This window comes from Lissotriton helveticus, chromosome 10 (assembly GCF_964261635.1).
Source record: "Lissotriton helveticus chromosome 10, aLisHel1.1, whole genome shotgun sequence".
In the NCBI taxonomy this organism is placed as follows: domain Eukaryota; kingdom Metazoa; phylum Chordata; class Amphibia; order Caudata; family Salamandridae; genus Lissotriton; species Lissotriton helveticus.
This window is the reverse complement of record NC_136071.1, coordinates 860,978,161-860,998,641: the sequence shown is the minus strand read 5'-3', so window position 1 is coordinate 860,998,641 and position 20,481 is coordinate 860,978,161. Positions and strand designations below refer to the sequence as shown.

General features: G+C 43.5%; 1 protein-coding gene across 3 annotated transcripts in view; it reads right to left on the bottom strand.

Annotated features, from left to right (window-relative positions):
* CREB5 (cAMP responsive element binding protein 5) overlaps window positions 1-20,481 on the bottom strand; it is a 353,305-nt gene that overhangs the window by 16,713 nt on the left and 316,111 nt on the right. For 2 of the 3 annotated variants that reach the window (XM_078663497.1, XM_078663496.1), the window contains 2 exons: window positions 13,439-13,666; window positions 10,945-11,053 (listed from right to left, as the gene is read on the bottom strand). In XM_078663497.1, the coding sequence (XP_078519623.1) occupies window positions 10,945-11,053; window positions 13,439-13,666 (337 nt within the window). Of the gene's footprint in view, window positions 1-9,175; window positions 9,212-10,944; window positions 11,054-13,438; window positions 13,667-20,481 lie in introns of all 3 variants that reach the window. The other variant, XM_078663498.1, reaches the window with a different exon arrangement.

Genomic DNA, 20,481 nt, shown 5'->3' with positions numbered 1-20,481 from the left:
AGTACCTGAACTAACGGAAGGTATGACTGAAACTGCCTGGTCACTCAAGAACAAGGTCATGCAGTGGCTAAGTATAAACAGACCACTAGAACCATACCACTCAGGAGGGATCTCCACAGTCCGTAGAGTAATATGGGTAGGTGGAGAACCTAAGTCGATCCACGGAGACTGCATTATAGTAACTTGCAGAGATCCATCTACTGTGGATCACATTTGTTCCTGGCCCTCATTGGAGAAAAAAGGTGGAATAGATGCCCAACACCTTTCTTTCTTCTATCCACCATTGAATACTCATCAATATATCTCTACCTTGAATTGGCAGCACGCCCAAGAAGATCAATGGAAACAGGTGGGATATAGCTACGGTCACGGAAATAGAAATAGAACTAGTGAATGGCACAAGCAGCCCTGGCAAGGCAGACCCTATCATCCACTGGAGGGCTGGCAGGGTTTTCCAATAAGAAACCGTTTTGACTGCCTAGAGATGGTGGATTGACCGTCAAGGTCTCAAAAATCTAAGAGCAAGAACATCCATATCATGCTTTCTCCAGTAATCCCTAGATCTCAGTCATCCCCACCTAAAACCGGAAGTCAAGTAAGACAAACTTCGCTTATTAATATAAACTCCAAGGTCTGTTGTTGTAGATACCTGTCATACCACTACTAACGAAGTGATGACCAGAGTTCCGGTTATCCTTGTGGATAGTATAGATCTTAACTCTCACCAGTTAAATGATTTGAGAGATACTACTAACTCTCCTTTGATCTCGACAGAGAGTTTTCCTAAGGAACTTCCCGTCCCACACGTATCCCCTGACCCCAACAAATTGAACCTTTCCATAATGTATTGGAATGTTGCAGGACTGTCCTCCAAAATAACGCTAGAGTTATGGTCTGAAACAGTAAGGGAACATCAGGTACTGGGTTTCCAGGAAACATGGTCTACTATTCCAAAACATTTAATGGTATACAAAACCTTTTTCACCCCAGCAGTCCAGGGAACCATGGGCAGGCCTAAGGGGGGTCTTGTGATTTATGTCGCCAATACTCTCCCCTGTCTATCCATCAAAATACTAAAAGAACTCCCGACCTATCAAATTATGCAAATAAATTTTACAAACGACTGCACCTACATTTTTATTAATTATTACAATAACTTAACTACATTGGATAGTCTGACAATCCTAGTAGAGATTGCCACTTTCTTAACAGCCCTGCAAAATGATTTTAACCAAAACACAGTACACTTAATATGGGGCGGTGACTTTAATCTTCCACTGTGTCTTAACCACAAAAATGGAAACTGTGGGCTGCAAAACGAACATGGTAATCCCATGCCCCATTTTGCTCACTCGACCTGTGGAAACAAGTTAAATGAGATTCTATTTTCTTTAGATTTGGACTTTGCAAATGAGCTAGTAGATCCACAGAAAGATTTTTCTCCAACTTTCCATGGAAGAGGCTTCCTAACAACTATAGACTACATACTGTCCTCCCAATCGCTTAAGGGGCAACTAACCAATTTCGTAACAGGGACAAATGCAATGAGTGACCACTATCCAATCAGTGTAAGAATCACCCCAAAAATGGCTAATGCACACTCCGCAAAAATGAGTCTCTTAAATCAAAACTCATTAACCATGAACAAACTGAATGGCTATACAGTCAAATGGGCCAAGATTGACCCGGTGGAAGTGACAGAGAAGATTCTTGAAAAATCTAAGCCTTGGGTACTTGAATGCTTATCTTCAGATACCACACCTCGGTCAATCGTTAATAGCTTTCAGAACATCTTAGAAACAATTGGTAAGGAACTCTTTGTCAAGTTAAAGAACATTAAGCCCTCTACTACGAGATGGTTCGACGCAGCTTGTCGAAAAGCCCTCTCAAGCTTGAAAGAAGCCTTACATAGCCCCATGAGAAATCACGTGGAAATCTCCAATTTAAGAAAACTATATAACTTAGCCAGACGGGAACGCAAAAAAGCAATTAAGCAAGACCTATGGACACAACTCCATGACAGCAGCCAAAGGAAGGATAGTGCCCTATTCTGGCAAGTTATAAGATCTCCTTTTCTGGCCGATAGCACAGAAGGCCAGCATCTAGATGTAGCAATCACGGAGGATGACTGGGTCATGCATTTTTCTAAAATCTTCGGTCCATCCTCTCAAAATGCAACAGAAACAGGATCAGAACCAAGTGAAGCCCATACATCGAAGAATAATATCTACCCGATAAATATCCATTTTCAACACAGCGAAGTTATTAAAGCAATTAAGGCATCGAAACCAGGCAAGGCTCCGGGCCCCGATGGAGTTCCAATGGACATTTTTCTCCACAACATAGAACTCTGGTCACCGATAATTACCCAGGTTATGGCAGCAGTAACATCGGATGGGCTTTATCAGTCATGGTCGACGTCAACCCTGTTACCCATCTTTAAAAAAGGCGACCGTAGCGACCCAGCCTGCTACAGGCCAATCTCCCTTCTGGATTCCATGGGTAAAATTGCAGGTCGAGTGCTCCTGGACCGTTTACAATCTTGGGCCCAGGAAAATAACATCATGACCGACCTGCAATATGGCTTCCAGAAGGGGCTTGGGACCGTGGAACAGGCCCTGAACCTTGTCCTGTTGACCGGGAAATATGTTGGCGCCAAAGGAGGTAACATCTTCCTTGTCTATGTCGACCTCAGTGCGGCATTTGACTGCGTCCACCACGGAAAACTTTGGAAAATACTCAGTGACCTTGGAGTGGATCCTCCTTTAATAGTCTTCCTCCGTGAACTTTGTTCTAATGCTTCAGGGCGAGTCAGATATGGTACCAACGGAGAGTTGTCCCGCTCATTTTCAATAACAAAGGGAGTAAGACAGGGTTGTGTACTGGCTCCCTTCCTGTTCAACCTTTACACCAATGGACTAGAGCAGGCCATGCTGGAAGGGAGCCAGGACCTACCCCATATAAACCACCGTCCAATACCGACCCTGCTATATGCAGATGATTCAGTCATACTGGCCCGTACATTAAATCAACTTCAGAAACAAATCAATAAATATAGCAGCTTTATGGACTCACTTGGCCTGAAAATCAATATAAAAAAGACCTTTACCATGCACATTGGCCCGAGGGTCAAAAAACATAAATCAATATTGGTGGATAACACAAAGTTGGAAAAAACTTCTGTATATCCTTATCTAGGAATTCTCGTGGATGATGCTTTAAACTGGCGTCAAGCTACGGCCACTAGAAACCTCCTTTTTCGGCGTGCAACATCGGCCCTGATCTCTTTTTCGAGAAAACTGGGGAAACCTGCTCCACCTGAACTCTTGAAAATATATTATGCTAAGTGCCACAGTGTGGCTACTTATGGAGCAGGCGTGTGGGGGTACGGCCATATAGATCACCTACAAGTAACAGAGAACGGCTTCATCAAATATGTGCTAGCCCTCCCGCATAGCTCCCCGAACTTCGCTTCTCATAGCGAGCTTGGCATGGAATACATTACAGACACCATCCGTTCCCAACCTATCTTACTGTGGCAACGCATATGGACCAAACCCGAGTGTCATTTAACACGATCCCTCATCATAGACTGTTTAGCCCTAACCAACTGGCACAAGATTCCATGGTTGATCTACGTGCGGAACTTTTTTACTGACCTTGGCTGCAAGTCTTATTTCGATGAGCCTGCTGCTATCGAAGATATCTCTAGAAAACAGCTAAAGTCAATGTGTTTGGCCCACCTGAGAGAGCTGCGAAATCAGGCAGAGATTACAAAAACTACGAATACCCAAATTTGTGTAATACAACCTCTCAAAGGTATGCAACCCTACTTGTCCTATTTTTTGTCAAACCACGAGAAATTTTTATTAACAAGATTTCGCTTTAATACTTTTTTTCGTTTAGTTTCCTTTCCCGCAATTCACAATTGGTCCCGCACGCTTATGAACTGTCCATGCGATGGAATGTCTCCACAAACAACGATTCACATTACTCTGTTTTGCAAATATTATAAATCTCCGCGTAAATCTTGGATTATTCCACTTCTTCGTTCCAGTGGTCATAGACAGTGTCATTCTGCATTTCTCTTTCTGCAGTGTTTGGACTCGCCACATGTAGCTAAATCCATAGCGACTTTCTTAAAAGCCACTATCACAATACGTAAAAATCTTTCAAACTGAACAGAAACACTTAAATCATAAGTTTTTCCTTAAGTAAATTTTTTAACTTTGTCTTTTTAAATTTATGTTTGTGATGAAAAAAAATTCTATGTACTTTTTATGATTATACAACTGGTAATCGAATAAAAGTTATTGAATTGAATTGAATTGAGCAAGCGAAGTCCCACTCGAGCTGAAGTCACTCAGGACAAAGCGGAGGTCCTTTACCAAAAGCTGCTGGACCACAGAGGAAGTGAAAACACCAGACCTCCGGGCAGCGAGCGCGAGCTGGTGATGAAAGAAAGGTCAGGGATTACATTTAGAGTCAAAGGCGGGGAGAACTAGGTCAGATTTCTATATTGGAGGCCAGATTTAATTTCTCCTGTTTCTGATCTTTAAAGAGGCGTGGTCTACAGATGCCGGAGGGGTGCTTTTTACTGCTGCTTATACAGTACATGACAGGCAGTCTGTGGTCCTTTGACATTGCTTCCCTTGAATACCAGGGTATCTCTCTCTCTCTCCCCACAGGTTAACTTTTTTAAAGTCCTGAACTTGCATTAGCGCTAATATGTCAAATAGGGAAACTTGGGATTTCCAGACCGGCCACGATTTCAGAAACGCCAGAAGGACTGGGGTAGAGTCAAGCATCATCATGGCCCTATGTCCGTCTGCCTCAGTTCTCTTCACATTACAGAGGCCGAGGGCCATCAATCCCAGTCCACTCAGAGCAGGAAAAACATGCGTTCTCACGGGACGGGGAGGGTGTTGTTGACATTCAGTGGACGATCCTTAAAATTAACACTGCACTGGCCATAGATGGCCCGTTCCTCGCTCCATCCGAGGACTCCGTTGGCTGCAACAGGATGTTAGCAACATAATGCATATGTATTTAAGTACCCCTCGAGCTATGCAAGCCCCTTGCATTTCCTTTGCAGTCACGCCTTCGTGTCACCTCCCCCCATCCCCCCGCTGCGCGAAGTGCTGCAGGGGCCCCAGAAAAGTGTATTAAAAAAATGCATTCGGAGCAAAATGTGCATTTCCTTCATAGGTCTACTGTGCTAAGAGGCGATACGCACATAGCTCACGGCAACAGGCCCCTGGAGAAAATGACGACAGGCCTCTCGCGCACAAGTGACTCAGGGCAGGCCGGGCACGGCGCTGTGACCCCCCCTACCCCCCCTCCTGCTTCCTGGCACCCTGCGGGCATCTAAGTGGGGTGCTCGCTCGACGCGCTGGCATCCTCCGGGCCGGGGGCCCCGGCCCTCACTGTGTGCGGTGTTGATGGTGTGCGAATGCACATTGGACATGTCACACCCTGCCTGCGACACTGATTAACATGTTGAGAAACATTATCACGTCTACGGTTATTGGCCATTTAATAAATGTATGTAAGATGTATTAACAATGCCTGCATGTATGAATGCGAAGCAACAGAGCTCCGGACACGGTGGGGCTACATAAATCTATAGAGTTACGGGCGGGTGAGGGTACGGAAGTGTTGTGCGGGGGACGGCAAGGGTAATAAAATACAGAAAACTTACCTTCCTCAGTCTGGACCTTCGCTCCTTCTCCACACCCCGGATCGGATCACGCGATGTGCCGTCGCCTCAGAGACTCGAGTGTTCCATCAGTTTGGCTTTGAAATGTACCAGGCTGCGTGGTGGAGTCTCGGCCAATCCTGGCGCTGCATTAGCAGCACCACTGCACCAGGATTGGCTAAGAGCAGGGTTAGTGCCTGCCCATATGAGACCGAGGGGTCCCGGGTCCCTCGCACTCTGAGTCGCTGTTGGGGAGGGAGGGGAAGGTAATATACAATGAGCGCATGTGCGGGCAAGTCCAAAACATTAGTCGCCAAACATTGACACGCGCACATTGCAGCTGCGCTGTTTCTGCAGACTGCTGTGCTGCGCTGTCAATCACTGCCGCAGCCCCGCCCCCACACCTTCTGCGATGTCGGGCTTGTCCCGGTCAGCTGAGCTAGGGGTTGCCGCAGAGAAGTTTGCTCACGCTCCGATTTAGAATATACATTTAACCTTCCTCAGCGTGACGGTCGTCCATGGCGAGTGGGGCAACGCCCCAACGCCCCCAATGGACGCACCGCCACTGATCCTACGCCCAGGGTTAGTATTAACCCTCTGCCCTACTATAGTGAGTCAAAACCCCAATTAAACAAAACTCCGATCTCTCTTCAGGAAGACCTTTAATCACAGGAGTTAGACTGACATTTTTTTAATTGCCTGGAAATTGCTGGATGCTTTAAAATAATACTAAACTTGCAAACATGGCGCCCCCGGATGGCAGCACCCGGTGCGGTGGCACCGGTCGCACCGCCCTAGAGCCGGCCCTGGCCAGGTGTATGAATGCAGCAGTGCTGTCATTGATGTTTGAACACTTGAACAAAACTATACTAAAATACATAAGAGGCATAGGCCATGAGATACATCAGTGGAAATACTCTACTTGGGTCCCACAAATAGGTTGAAGTGAGGTGGTTGTATGTGATTTCATAGAAAAACTATTGAAATAAACAAACTATTTCACAGGTGATGGGCAACTGTTAAAGTAGGGGGGGCTTAAATCCTGTTGATAAACTGTGAAAGTGAAACCAGTGATCACAGTATTTGAGAACTATTCTATAGCCAATTGACTACCATCACAGAATATATGATGCAAAACAGCAGATTCCAATGCCCACATGCATCAAAGGGAATTGCATTCGCAAACGGTGCGAATCGCAAAATTCGGCCGTTTGCGAATGCAATTTCATTTTTTGGGATGCATCATTTTTTTTTGTTTTTCGCAATTTAAGGAATCGCAATTATGTCGCGATTTCTTAAATTGTGAGTGCATTTAAGAAATCGCAATGTGTTATTTCTTAAATGCAATGCATGAATAATTTATTTTTGCGAATTCGCAAATTGGAAGAGGTAAATTACCATGAAGTCAACCTTCATGGTAATTTGCGAAAACTTTCAAAAATGCACAAAAGTGCATTTTTGAAAGTTTCATTTTACACACACACATGCCCTTGGGGCGTGTGTGTGAAAAGTGCACTTAAAGGTACATTTCAGGGGTGTAGGGGGGGGGTCCTTTGTACCCCCCCTACACCCTTGAAATAGCATTCTCTTTTTGCGATTCCTTAATTGCGAATCGCAAAATGAGAATGGCTTCCCATTCATTCCTATGGGCCTCTAAGCCCATAGGAATCAATGGGGAGGGATTCCTTAATTGCGATTCGCAAATTGTGAATCGCAATTAAGGAAAAATAAGGAATCGCTAAAAATATTGCGATTTTTTTAATGCATAGCATTTTGCGATTTCTTAATTGCGATTCCTTATTTTTCGCAATTAAAAAATCGCAAAATGTAACAATGATGCATGTGGGTGCATGTGTATTGTGCTTAAGTTAGCACCACACGAGCAGTTCATGGTGACCGAGGCTGAATTGGGTTATCACAAACAATCAGTAACAAATAATTGCATCATATCTCTTATTTTGTATCATGCATATAGATGTTAATACCAATCATATCCAGCTGCTCTCTGAAACAACATTCCATCAACAAGAGAATCATAGCATTACATCAGTGGAGTCATAATTAGGGGTATACAAAGCAATTTACCACAGAAATGTGCTAGTGCAGGTAGATGCTACATAATGGGATGATAGTTGTGGAAATACTTCACAAAACAAAGGGGTGTCAAAAAAGAACCCTCTTTCAAACGCATATTTTTCCCCACAAAGGAATTGGTAAAAATATATACACATTCATGGCTTAGAATGCCATTGCACGGGTGCATAGATTTAAGACCCGTTGGTGGGATGATGAATCTGGAGGTTTTATGGACAAGACTGCTAGAAATTGTCACTTTCACACCAAAGCTGGAATCAGGAAAAAACGGAAAGACTAGTTCTCATTAAAATTACGGACACAGAATCACAGATTAATTTCGATTGGCCTTTGTGAAAGAAAAACATTGATACTTTACACAGTTTTTTACCCTATCGCTTTATGTAGATCAATTATGACTCACAATTTTGTATTTACATCCAGCTACAGTTTTCAAATGATGACCTTACCCAAGCAAATAATTACATGAAAGTAGTGGGTTTGGGTTTAGAGGACAATCAATGTTATAGACAGAGGCATATAACGCATGGGTCCGATTTAGAGAGAGAGAGAGAGTCATACATCTACAAGTGCAATTCTGGTCAGTGACCTGCACAGCTGCAGATTTAGGACCTTCTGTAAATCCCTAAACTTAAAGTTAAGCTGGGAAACTTGTGAGAGTTATAGCTTTCCAGGCATAATCCTAGACTGTTTTTTTTCTGGCTTTGGTGGAACCATTCCCCCAATTTGTAATTGTATGCATTGTAGAACCATGCTTTACTCGTGGTGAAATGCCCGCCCAATTGTGCAGTGCAAATTGTTTCTCCATGGGGAACCCATTTTCAACTGTGCAGAAACCCCTTGTCCTACACTCCCAAAAATATTGTGTGTATTCCACCCCCTTTCCATCCTGGAAATGGGCTTCCTCCTCCCCGTCACGAGTAAATCTCTGAAGAATTCCAGTGTGTGAAAGAGATGGACTCGAGTTTTAGAGTATCCACACCGGTGATCCCAAACATTCCAGGAAGATACACCTTGGAATAACCACTTCCAACCCTGCTCGTGTGTAATGTTACACAGACATTGGGTGAGATACAGTGCATTACAAAAATCATTTGTGGGTCTAAGGCTTGTAAACAGCATGCAGTTGTAAATCCAGCCATTTGTGTAAAGTCAGTCAGTCTGGAAAGCACACTTGGCTTTGTGTATTAGACCCCGTGTGTTCATGGTGCGGCGAAGCTGTTCTGTATTGTGCAGCTAACAATCACCAATCTGCTTTTCTAAAAGGAGACAGTTAGCGTGTGGTAACAATACTTATAAAACCATCAGAGAACCAAATACACAGAAAATTGGGACATCCTTGCCCATAAAGTAGCTAAACCTTTAAAAGAAAACTCAACTTACCCGAAACGTGGCAGCATTTGAGTAGTTGTACTCACCCTGTATAAAATGGAAAATGCCACTTTTAACTTATTATTTTTAAAACTCTTTAAGCAGCTTCTCTGCAATAGTTCTCCCTGTCCTGTTAGCAAGCGTCTCAAAGATTAAATAATCAAGGGAGCGACTCCATCATGGCCAAATGGCATCACTGTCACAAATGTCATAGTTAGCGGACTACTGGCAATGGAATAACTTATCATGATTATTTAAAGTGATGTCAGATTAAAGTGTGGGATATGCTATAATGTTACAGCAAGCAACTGTTGATCAGTTTTCACAGCTAGTGCTTGTTCATCAGTGCCCACAGCTAGGAGTTGTTGGTGAATGCTGATTGATTTGGTTGACAAAAAACTACAACTGTGAGTTTCAGGAGCGATCAAGTAGTACATAGCATTCACAAGCTGCAAATTAAAATCTGGTTTTAAGGGCCCCTTTTCCTCCTTTACTCCTCTGTGCAGCCTGAGAGTCAATTGCATAATCCGTATGCTGCTCAACAACACCACTGGCAAAAAGTGATGAAAAACAAGTCAGCAGTTGTAGGTGTGTCACACTTGAGGCAGAGATATTTCTTCAGAGATGCTTTGAGTACAATCCCCAGGTACTGCAATTGGTCTTCAAGTGCAGGGAAGGGTAATGGACTTCTCATGAACTGGTCTTGTAAATCGTAAATCGTATATGTTTTGAAGAGTGTGCACCCTCAATATGGACCCCAGAATATCAGTGTGAAACAACGAGTAAAACAAATTACAAAAAATATTGAAAGGTATAGATTTCCTATACCTAACTCTACATATATGTACCTATAGAGTACATATATCTTCAATGTGCATAGTTGTAAAGTTAGGAATACCAAATCTATACTTCCCTATATGCATTAAAATTTCAAGATTTTGTCCCTCGATATTCTCTCCTCGATATTCTTGTTCCACAATATTCTGGGGGTCGATATTCAGTGATACAACCTGTTTCAATCATATCAAACAGGAATCTCTTTTTGTGATACCCTTATGCCAAAATGGACGCTTCACAGGGAGCAGAGAAGTTGATTAAAGAATTTCAAGCAGATGATCCTAGCAAAATATAATTTTATACAGCTTGAACTACTCTCTGTTGAAAAAAACACACCCGAATGCAAGTGAGGCCAGTGCAGTTTGCCAAATTGTTAAAACCTAATACAAACATGTAAACTCTCATGTCTTTCAAAAATATGTGGGATCATGCTCCATTAAAAAAAAATATATATATATATAACATTTTCTACTGGTTGCTTAGTACAAAAGAGATTATTTTTTTCATGAAGCAAATTTCCTTAAAGGTCTGCAGAAAATTTAACACCACTCAGCAGAATATGACTATTTTTATATATTCTGTCTAGTGGTCCCCAGGGTAGTTTGCTCTTGTGTGAAACAGCCTACAATTGAAGACTATGTGAGCCAATAAACAGCCCCTGGCTGCTTTCCATGATCTTGTTATGTGATGATTTGAGCAATGCTGTATCTGAAGTAGAACCGTGATGGTAGTAGATAGTATACACATTAGCACCACTACCACCACTCTCTGTGGACAGACTGTCCCCCCTACAACCCTACACCCTAGATAACAAATAACAGGGAAGGTAGCCTTCAATTTATCCCAAACCCCTTTTCCGAACTACATAACCCAACGCACATGAAGATGCCCTGCCATGGTGCTTTTTCGTCTCTCAGTAGCATTTGTGCATTTATGATACTTACTTAGATATCCCTGTGATTCTTTTTGCATGTTTGTGATGGGACAGTCTTTATGCGTTAATAGCAACTGTTTCAGCTGTGAAACCTCATTTTTCAACATGGAAACTTCATTCTGTAAAAGGAAAAGAGACTTTCAGTCAACATGCTCTACAAACAACCATCACTCTTCTAGATGAGCTTATCAAGGCAATGTGATAAGCTGATAGTATCATTGTACCCAACATCAATCCATCATTTACTTGATGGACAGTAAGCAAATGATGTGTAAGTAAAGCTTTGACTAAAAGTTATGTGCCTGAGATAGAGTACATGTCATATCATGAATGTGAAATCTAGCAGTGGTGCAAGGAGTATGAATACTGCCACATGCAAAAAAAACAAGCATTACTGCCTTTGGCGTGCCCTCTCCTTCCAATAAAAGGGCCATATTTGCCATTGTAAGTTGGAGCCACTACGGCAGTGTCAAACTCCGTCTACTTGCATTCTACTAGTCTATTGGTTGGTAAGTGATAAAGGTAGTAGTATCTTGCCATGGTCTGACTTTAAATCATGAACAATATCTTTAATGGCTTGTTATTTTAATAAACGTGATTGGCTTTGCCATACCATGTAAGTATATATAAAAGAAGTGTAATGTGACAGCTTCCCTATATCTTTTAGTAAAGGGAAGGAAGTAAGCCATATTAAAACACTGGAATGTTGAGCGCCTTATTGAAGACAATAGAGTAGCTCTGAGCTTCCAATGGGTGGTAAAAGTCTGGAGCACCAACATTTCAATGTTTGTTTTTCACAGCAACAGCTTTGAACATAGGCCTCACAAAGCCTTTGTATTTCTAATTAGAACAATCTGGACTGATGGGGCAGAATGTTCTAATAGCCTTATAGCCTGCCGTAGCTGGTCTATACCAGCCTTTAAAGGCCCACTCCCTTATTAAAGGCCCTCTCCTTCGGCTCTGGCCTTTAATGCTGGAGCAGGCCTTTAATGGCTGTATAGATAGGCTATATTATTTCAGCACCCAATTGACAAGCAGCAGAATCAGATAGCTACCCTATCAATTTCATGCCATGCTCTACTAATGTTTTTGGAGTAAATTCTATGGCTAGGCATGAACCTTGTGTCATTGTTGCCTGGCTTCTTACTTAGATGAGGGTTTTCTTGATTCTGATGTTGCCTGTCATGATTCCTATCAACTGGAGGCATTCATAGGATATCAACAAAGATCCCAATTTCATTATGGAAAGGCCAATTACAAACAGGTAGTTTAAGATACCTGTTCACCTCTTAATGGACTCTTGTCTGAGCCACTCTTCATCCAGGTGATGATAGGAACGACAACCCTGACTACTATGCCACCTAACATTGTGTTCTTTGGTGTGGCTCATACCCATGACATGTTCACTGAGTGAAATGGTCAAAGATGAATAGTATTATAAAATGAGTACTTAAAAGATAGTGGACATATCTTTCGCCTACATTTAAGGTAACAAAGAAGAAATCTCAAACAAGATTAGATTTGCCCAAAAAAACATTCACTAGACATGTGTTCAATTATTTATTACGGTTATGCTATGTGTGTTTGTACATCACACTATCACCCGTGAGGGTATACTGGCAGAGAGCAGGTGTGTCTGCCTACCCCTGCCAAGGGTAGGTTGTTTAATTGAAAAGGCAGGTATTGAGCTTCTTGAAAAATTGAAGAAGAGAGGAGAAAGCTCTGATGTGGAGTGGGATGTAGTTACACACTTTACGAGCAATGTAAGAGAATGCCTATCCTCCTGATTTGGTTCTGTTTATGCATCATGTGTGTGGTGAAAGGAGTTGCAACTGTTCAGGAAGGTGGTGCCTAACTTATGTAGTACCTTGAGTGTGTGAGTGAGGAGTATGAAAATAGTGGATTTGTGTATCAGGAGTCAATAGAGCTGCCTCGGGATGGGTGTGGTGTGAGCTCTGTGTGGGAGGTTGAGGATGATTCTGGCTGCCGAGTTCTGTGAGATTTCTAGCCCTCTTTCTGTTACAGAGTCTAGAGTGGCAACGTTTCGATTCATGTCTATAACACTTTGGATAAGAATTCATAAATGTAATTAACTGTAGCATACAGGATGCAATAACCAATAATATCAAAGGTAAATACTGAGCACGTCCATCATCGAAGGCTGCCAAAACCTGACCTCAATGTAAAATGGGACAAAAATCTACACTGTTCACATACCAAGGGATGGAAAAAGTAACATTAAATCCCATCACCCTTGTCCTCGAAACCCATACCAATTTCTCAAAAAAAACTTTGACATGTGAAAACACGATCTGTAGGCCTTTTGAGTTTTCTCTGGCTGATGCTGAGAAGAATCTCCTCATTAGTAGGTCAAGATTGTGTCTGTGTTTTCATTCATAATTTTATGTTTTTTTTGTAAACAAAGTTCCTGTATGTCCGACTTGTGCAGAAAATGCCTTCACTGTAAATAGTGGCTCTGTGTCCTCGAGATATATAGTACACACCTGAAGCTGCATGTTTGTCTGGGTGAGTTCCTCTGCTTTCTTTTCCAGTGACATCACCCAGACCTTCCTCTTCTGTCTGCACCGTGTGGCAGCTGCTCGGTTCCTTTCCAGAAATTTCCGCCTCCTCTCGTCTGGATCCTCGTCCACGACCCGCCTTCGGCGGCCTCCTGTAGGCTGAGGGGACTGTATTGTCTGGGTGGGCTGCATCTGCTGCGTCGCTGGGGAGAGCTGGCCAGAAACATGGCAACACACATAAATGGCAGCCATTGGAGTACTTTTAAAAGTGAATATGGCAAATATAACACATTCAAATATAATTTCCAAACACTTCCTGGAGGCAGACAATCTGACAAAAGAGAGAGAGGGTGGTGGCAATAGACCCACTCACAATGCCAGATCAGCATTTACTATACTTTAATAAGTAATACTTCAGCCTCTGAGATTATATTCTGAAGTAGGAGCAGGTAAACGAATCTTTTCTCACACTTTTTCTCATGCTTTGTGGCCTAGAATGAATTTACAGAGTTGTATCAGCAAAGAATCTGCTCTACAGAAACTTGTTGATGTTATAAAGTCGTTTTGCAACTTTCCAACATTTTGATATAGAAATGTGTTCAATTGGATCACTTTCCATGAAAACATTGCTAAGGTTTGGTAGAAGAGCGTTCATCGTGTATGTTTAAAATTGCCTGACGCTCCCACCTTCTGAAGCCAATGTGTGCATTAAAGTCAGTGGAATTTTTGTATCTGTGTGTTCAACCATTTCACCTAAGCTGCTATGATTATGAGAGAAAGAGAATAGGGCATTATTAAAATTCGGTATTCTGTCATTAATCTCTGGGTATATTCTAGGCAAAAAACTAGGAAGAAAGAACTTATTTCGTTTGAGGCTACATTATTGAATGGTTGTTTATTTTTTAGTTCTTTTTTCCAGAAGAGCTATTAATTCACTACTTTGATTGGCCAGCAGGTTGAGCCCCACACATCGGCCTCAGCATTCACTGTAACTGATTACTAAAATCCTATGCTACAGAAGTCAAAGCTGGGAAGCAAAGAGGAGTTTCATCATGGTGTTGCAATGTCCGAACTACTGATCAATGCACCCAGCTTTAGAAAAACATGGCTGACAACTCGTCATCTGAAAGCAGTCGCTTGATATGATATTTGAATCTAACTATGTGATACTTCCAGTTTCACCTGTACAACTGTAAATTATAATAATAACATCTGAATTATTTTGTACTTTAAACATCCAAACCCCATCTATTCCTTTATTCACTTATATTTCTTTAAGTGTGTGTAGGAAAAGTTGTAAACTGCATCGTCAACGTTTGGTGAAGCAGCAATTTGTGTACTTTAAGATTTGGAAGAAAAGTCTCCCGCTGAAAGATGGGTTTTTGCTACGCTTCTTCCTTCTATCCTAATATTGCCCGAAGATGTTCCAGCTATTTTTTTAAATTTCAAACTTCAGAGACGCACATGTGAAAATCCTTCACCACTTCGCATGCCATGTATCACTCTGGCCACCTGGATTTTAAAACCCATATCCCAATACAGTTCATACTCCAGTCCATTGAATGTCAGACTCAACCCTCGTCTTTCAACACTTTAACCTTTGCAAATTACTTTTCTGCACAATGTGCTCTGTGCTATAGAAAACCTTGAATTAAGTAACCAAAATAAGAGGGCAGTGGGAATCGAAATCCACAGTAAAGCATGTTGCATATTTTCACCCACAAACACGTGGGAAAGAAAGATAAATTGAAAACTGCCTGTTGTTAGTATTTCAACTCTAATGCCAGTGCAGCATACAGCCTTCTCTACAATCAACTCAGTCACGTGTGCAACACGTGATGCTAACAATACCTGAGCAGGAGGGGCCATGCGTGACCCGTGGGTACATATTGCCCCTCCTGTGCATGTCTGAAGTAAACAAGTTCATATCCCAATCCACGTCACCTAGCATTCCCCCTACCCAGTTAACAACAAAAATGGCCAATCATGATTACAAAAAACACAAGCATTAGAAATGCAATCGGGCTCGGATTTATTTGAGTTTGAGCTAATGGCATTGTAAATGCCAATGTATTGTTGCTATGTGTTATGGAGTGTGTTCATGTGGTGTGTACTGCCAGTGATCTCCTTGTGAGTGTGAGAATATTGCACCGTTACTGCCTGTGTTGTCGTTCTTGTGAGTGTGAGAAGCTTGCACCTCTGCTGCCTGTGGTCTCCTTGTGAGTGTAAGAAGCTTGCACTGCTGCTGCCTGTGATGTCGTTCTTGTGAGTGTGAGAAGCTTGCACCGCTGCTGCTTGTGATGTCCTCTTGTGAGTGGGAGAAGCTTGCACCTCTGCTGCCTGTGGTCTCCTTGTGAGTGTAAGAAGCTTGCACTGCTGCTGCCTGTGATGTCCTTCTTGTGAGTGTAAGAAGCTTGCACTGCTGCTGCCTGTGATGTCGTTCTTGTGAGTGTGAGAAGCTTGCACAGCTGCTGCCTGTGAGTATGAGAAGATTGCATTGTGCATCTCTGTGCTGTGCCTGTTCTTTATAAGGGACTCTTGCTCTGTTGCTGCTGCTGCCTTGGCACAGTACCTGCTGTGAGTGTGTGAGGGAAGCTTGCACCGCTGCTGCTTGTGATGTCCTTCTTGTGAGTGGGAGAAGCTTGCACCTCAGCTGCCTGTGGTCTCCTTGTGAGTGTAACAAGCTTGCACAGCAGCTGCCTGTGATGTCCTTCGTGTGAGTGTGAGAAGCTTGCACCGCTGCTGCCTGTGAGTATGAGAAGATTGCATTGTGCATCTCTGTGCTGTGCCTGTTCTTTGTAAGGGACTCTTGCTCTGTTGCTGCTGCTGCCTTGGAACAGTACCTGCTGTGAGTGTGTAAGGGAAGCTTGCACCACTGCTGCTTGTGATGTCGTTCTTGCGAGTGTGAGAAGCTTGCACCTCTGCTGCCTGTCGTCTCCTTGTGAGTGTAAGTAGCTTGCACTGCTGCTGCCTGTGATGTCGTTCTTGTGAGTGTGAGAAGCTTGCACTGCTGCTGCTTGTGATGTCCTTCTTGTGAGTGGGAGAAGCTTGCACCTCAGCTGCCTGTGGTCTCCTTGTGAGTGTGAGAAGCTTGCACCGCTGCTGTTTGTGATGTCCTTCTTGTGAGTGTGAGAAGCTTGCACCGCTGCTGTTTGTGATGTCCTTCTTGTGAGTGGGAGAAGCTTGCAACTCAGCTGCCTGTGGTCTCCTGAGTGTAAGAAGCTTGCACAGCTGCTGCCTGTGATGTCCTACTCACTACTCACTACTCTGCACTCACTACTCACTACTCTACTCACTACTCTACTCACTACTCTACTCACTACTCTGCACTCACTACTCACTACTCTGCTCACTACTCACTACTCTACTCACTACTCTACTCACTACTCACTTCTCTACTCACTACTCTACTCACTACTCACTTCTCTACTCACTACTCTGCACTCACTACTTTACTCTCTACTCACTACTCTACTCACTACTCACTACTCTACTCACTTCTCTACTCACTACTCTGCACTCACTACTCTACTCACCTCACTACTCTACTCACTACTCTACTCACTACTCTACTCACTACTCTACTCACTACTCACTACTCTACTCACTACTCTACTCACTACTTACTACTCTACTCACTACTCTACTCACTACTCACTACTATACTCACTACTCTGCACTCACTACTCACTACTCACCTCACTACTCTACTCACTACTCTACCCACTACTCTACCCACTACTCTACTCACTACTCACTACTCTACTCACTACTCTACTCACTACTCACTACTATACTCACTACTCTGCACTCACTACTCACTACTCACCTCACTACTCTACTCACTACTCTACCCACTACTCTACCCACTACTCTACCCACTACTCTACCCACTACTCTACCCACTACTCTACTCACTACTCTACTCACTACTCTACTCACTACTCTGCACTCACTACTCACTACTCTGCTCACTACTCACTACTCTACTCACTACTCTACTCACTACTCACTACTCTACTCACTACTCTACTCACTACTCACTACTCTACTCACTACTCTACTCACTACTCACTACTCTGCACTCACTACTCACTACTCTGCACTCACTACTCACTACTCTCCACTCACTACTCACTACTCTGCTCACTACTCACTACTCTACTCACTACTCTACTCACTACTCACTACTCTACTCACTACTCTACTCACTACTCTACTCACTACTCTACTCACTACTCTACTCACTACTCTGCACTCACTACTCACTACTCTGCTCACTACTCACTACTCTACTCACTACTCTACTCACTACTCACTACTCTGCACTCACTACTCACTACTCTGCACTCACTACTCACTACTCTCCACTCACTACTCACTACTCTGCTCACTACTCACTACTCTACTCACTACTCTACTCACTACTCACTACTCTACTCACTACTCTACTCACTACTCACTACTCTACTCACTACTCTACTCACTACTCTACTCACTACTCACTACTCTACTCACTACTCTACTCACTACTCTGCACTCACTACTCACTACTCTGCTCACTACTCACTACTCTACTCACTACTCTACTCACTACTCACTACTCTACTCACTACTCTACTCACTACTCACTACTCTACTCACTACTCACTACTCTACTCACTACTCACTACTCACTACTCTCCACTCACTACTCACTACTCTCCACTCACTACTCACTACTCTCCACTCACTACTCGGCCCTCACTACTCTTCACTCTGCCCTCCCTACTCTGCACTCCCTACTCTGCACTCCCTACTCTGCACTCCCTACTCTGCACTCCCTACTCTGCACTCCCTACTCTGCACTCACTACTCTGCACTCACTACTCTGCACTCACTACTCTGCCCTCACTACTCTGCCCTCACTACTCTGCCCTCCCTACTCTGCCCTCCCTACTCTGCCCTCCCTACTCTGCACTCACTACTCTGCACTCACTACTCTGCACTCACTACTCTGCACTCACTACTCTGCACTCACTACTCTGCCCTCACTACTCTGCCCTCACTACTCTGCACTCTGCCCTCCCTACTCTGCCCTCACTACTCTGCCCTCACTACTCTGCACTCTGCCCTCCCTACTCTGCACTCTGCACTCACTACTCTGCCCTCACTACTCTGCCCTCACTACTCTGCCCTCACTACTCTGCCCTCACTACTCTGCCCTCACTACTCTGCACTCACTACTCTGCCCTCACTACTCTGCCCTCACTACTCTGCCCTCACTACTCTGCCCTCACTACTCTGCCCTCACTACTCTGCACTCTGCCCTCCCTACTCTGCCCTCACTACTCTGCCCTCACTACTCTGCCCTCACTACTCCGCCCTCTGCCCTCCCTACTCTGCACTCTGCCCTCACTACTCTGCACTCCCTACTCTGCACTCCCTACTCTGCACTCCCTACTCTGCCCTCCCTACTCTACACTACTAGCCAGGCTGCTGTACAACATGGCTAAACATATCCCTGACAAAACCAACAGATTTTGTATAGGAGAGTCCTATTTGCTTTGCCAATGCTTGTTTAGCCTACCTCAGTCAAAGAGCAGGCGCGGGTTTGCCGGCGCGCACACAGAGCTCAAAGGAAAAAAACCACAGCAGTGCACACGCTCCCAGCACCATCTGCCTTCAATTACCGGCACCTCGGACAGCTGGTAATTGAGGATTTATGTATTCTTCTGCTCGTGTCCGAACACTTTATGCAGGAAGTGGACATTGCAAAAAGTCCAAAGCCCTATGGCGTGCTGCCTTACTTAAACACAGCCTTGCCTGGACCAATTACCATTCACATGGCAGAATACCACACGCAAAAACCGCGCGCTTTCTGGAATGCGGCAGCCCACAGCCCTTACTGAACTTTTTTTTTTTATACCATTAGAGCTCGGAAGCCCCGCCCCACTTCGTGTGACGTGGAGCCCGAGCCCTAATAAGGACACTGATATGTTTACTCTATCCCAGATGCTGAAACCCTTAACCAAGAACAATAGATTTATTGCGAAGTTTGAATTAAACTTCACAAATTTATGTTGCATGTGTTTATTAATGTGTAGACTCTAGGTACTGATTGATTGCTCTCATTCTCGCTGTTGGGCACATATTTACTGCAAAGATGTTGGCTATGTTGTAGAACATCAGAAGATCAGACAACACCCACCATATTTACACACACGGCGAAGCTCTTTTTTCGAGACATCAAAGAAAAGTAATTGATGTGTCTGGACTCCTGAAGCGTTTTCTTTCCCTGCTGCATTCCAGTCCTCCCACTGCTCACTCCCACACTTTCCACACATTTCGAAACCTTGAGGTTTCACAGTTCCTCAGGTGATTTGCTGTGCATCGAGCGAAGGTGGTTTCGTTCCTGCCTTAACCCTAGGGAGGGCTGCCAAAGCTAAGAACGTTTTCCAAAACGTACTGGTTTAAGAGACCAGGAGAATTTCTCGCCTTGCTATTCCTATAATAATTTCAGGTGACGCGGACTACCACTATTAAGGCCTTCTAGCACTTTCTCTTTCTAGGTACCTTCTTGTGAGGACTTAGGAGTGCCATTAATCAGTTTTGTTTCCTGTTTGATTTTTTTTTGTACGTAGGTAGTTTACTCACTGTATAATTTAGAAGTGGATTGTGTAAGTTCTAAATTAGTCAGTGACCAAAGATCTACTATCGTGTTAGTTAGTGTGAAAGTGACATCAATTAGATTTTCTCTGTAAAACTAGGGTCGCCTGTTGTAACTCCCATTCAGCTAGCAGAGAAGCACTGTAGTCCCGAAAGTATTATTTATCTGTCTTTTTAGTACTATGAAAAGTCTCTTCCCTATGAGATCCAGAGACAGGCAGCCCCAGCGGATTCCTGGTCCACATCTCCACAAAATCTGAATTTTATCCCAGTAGGTTTCAGCATTCTCTATTTTGAAGATAAAGGCCCTAGGAGGTAGCCCATTACTCCTTGCTAGGATCATTCTAGCAATCAGGGTTTCTTTCCATAACAAGTACAAA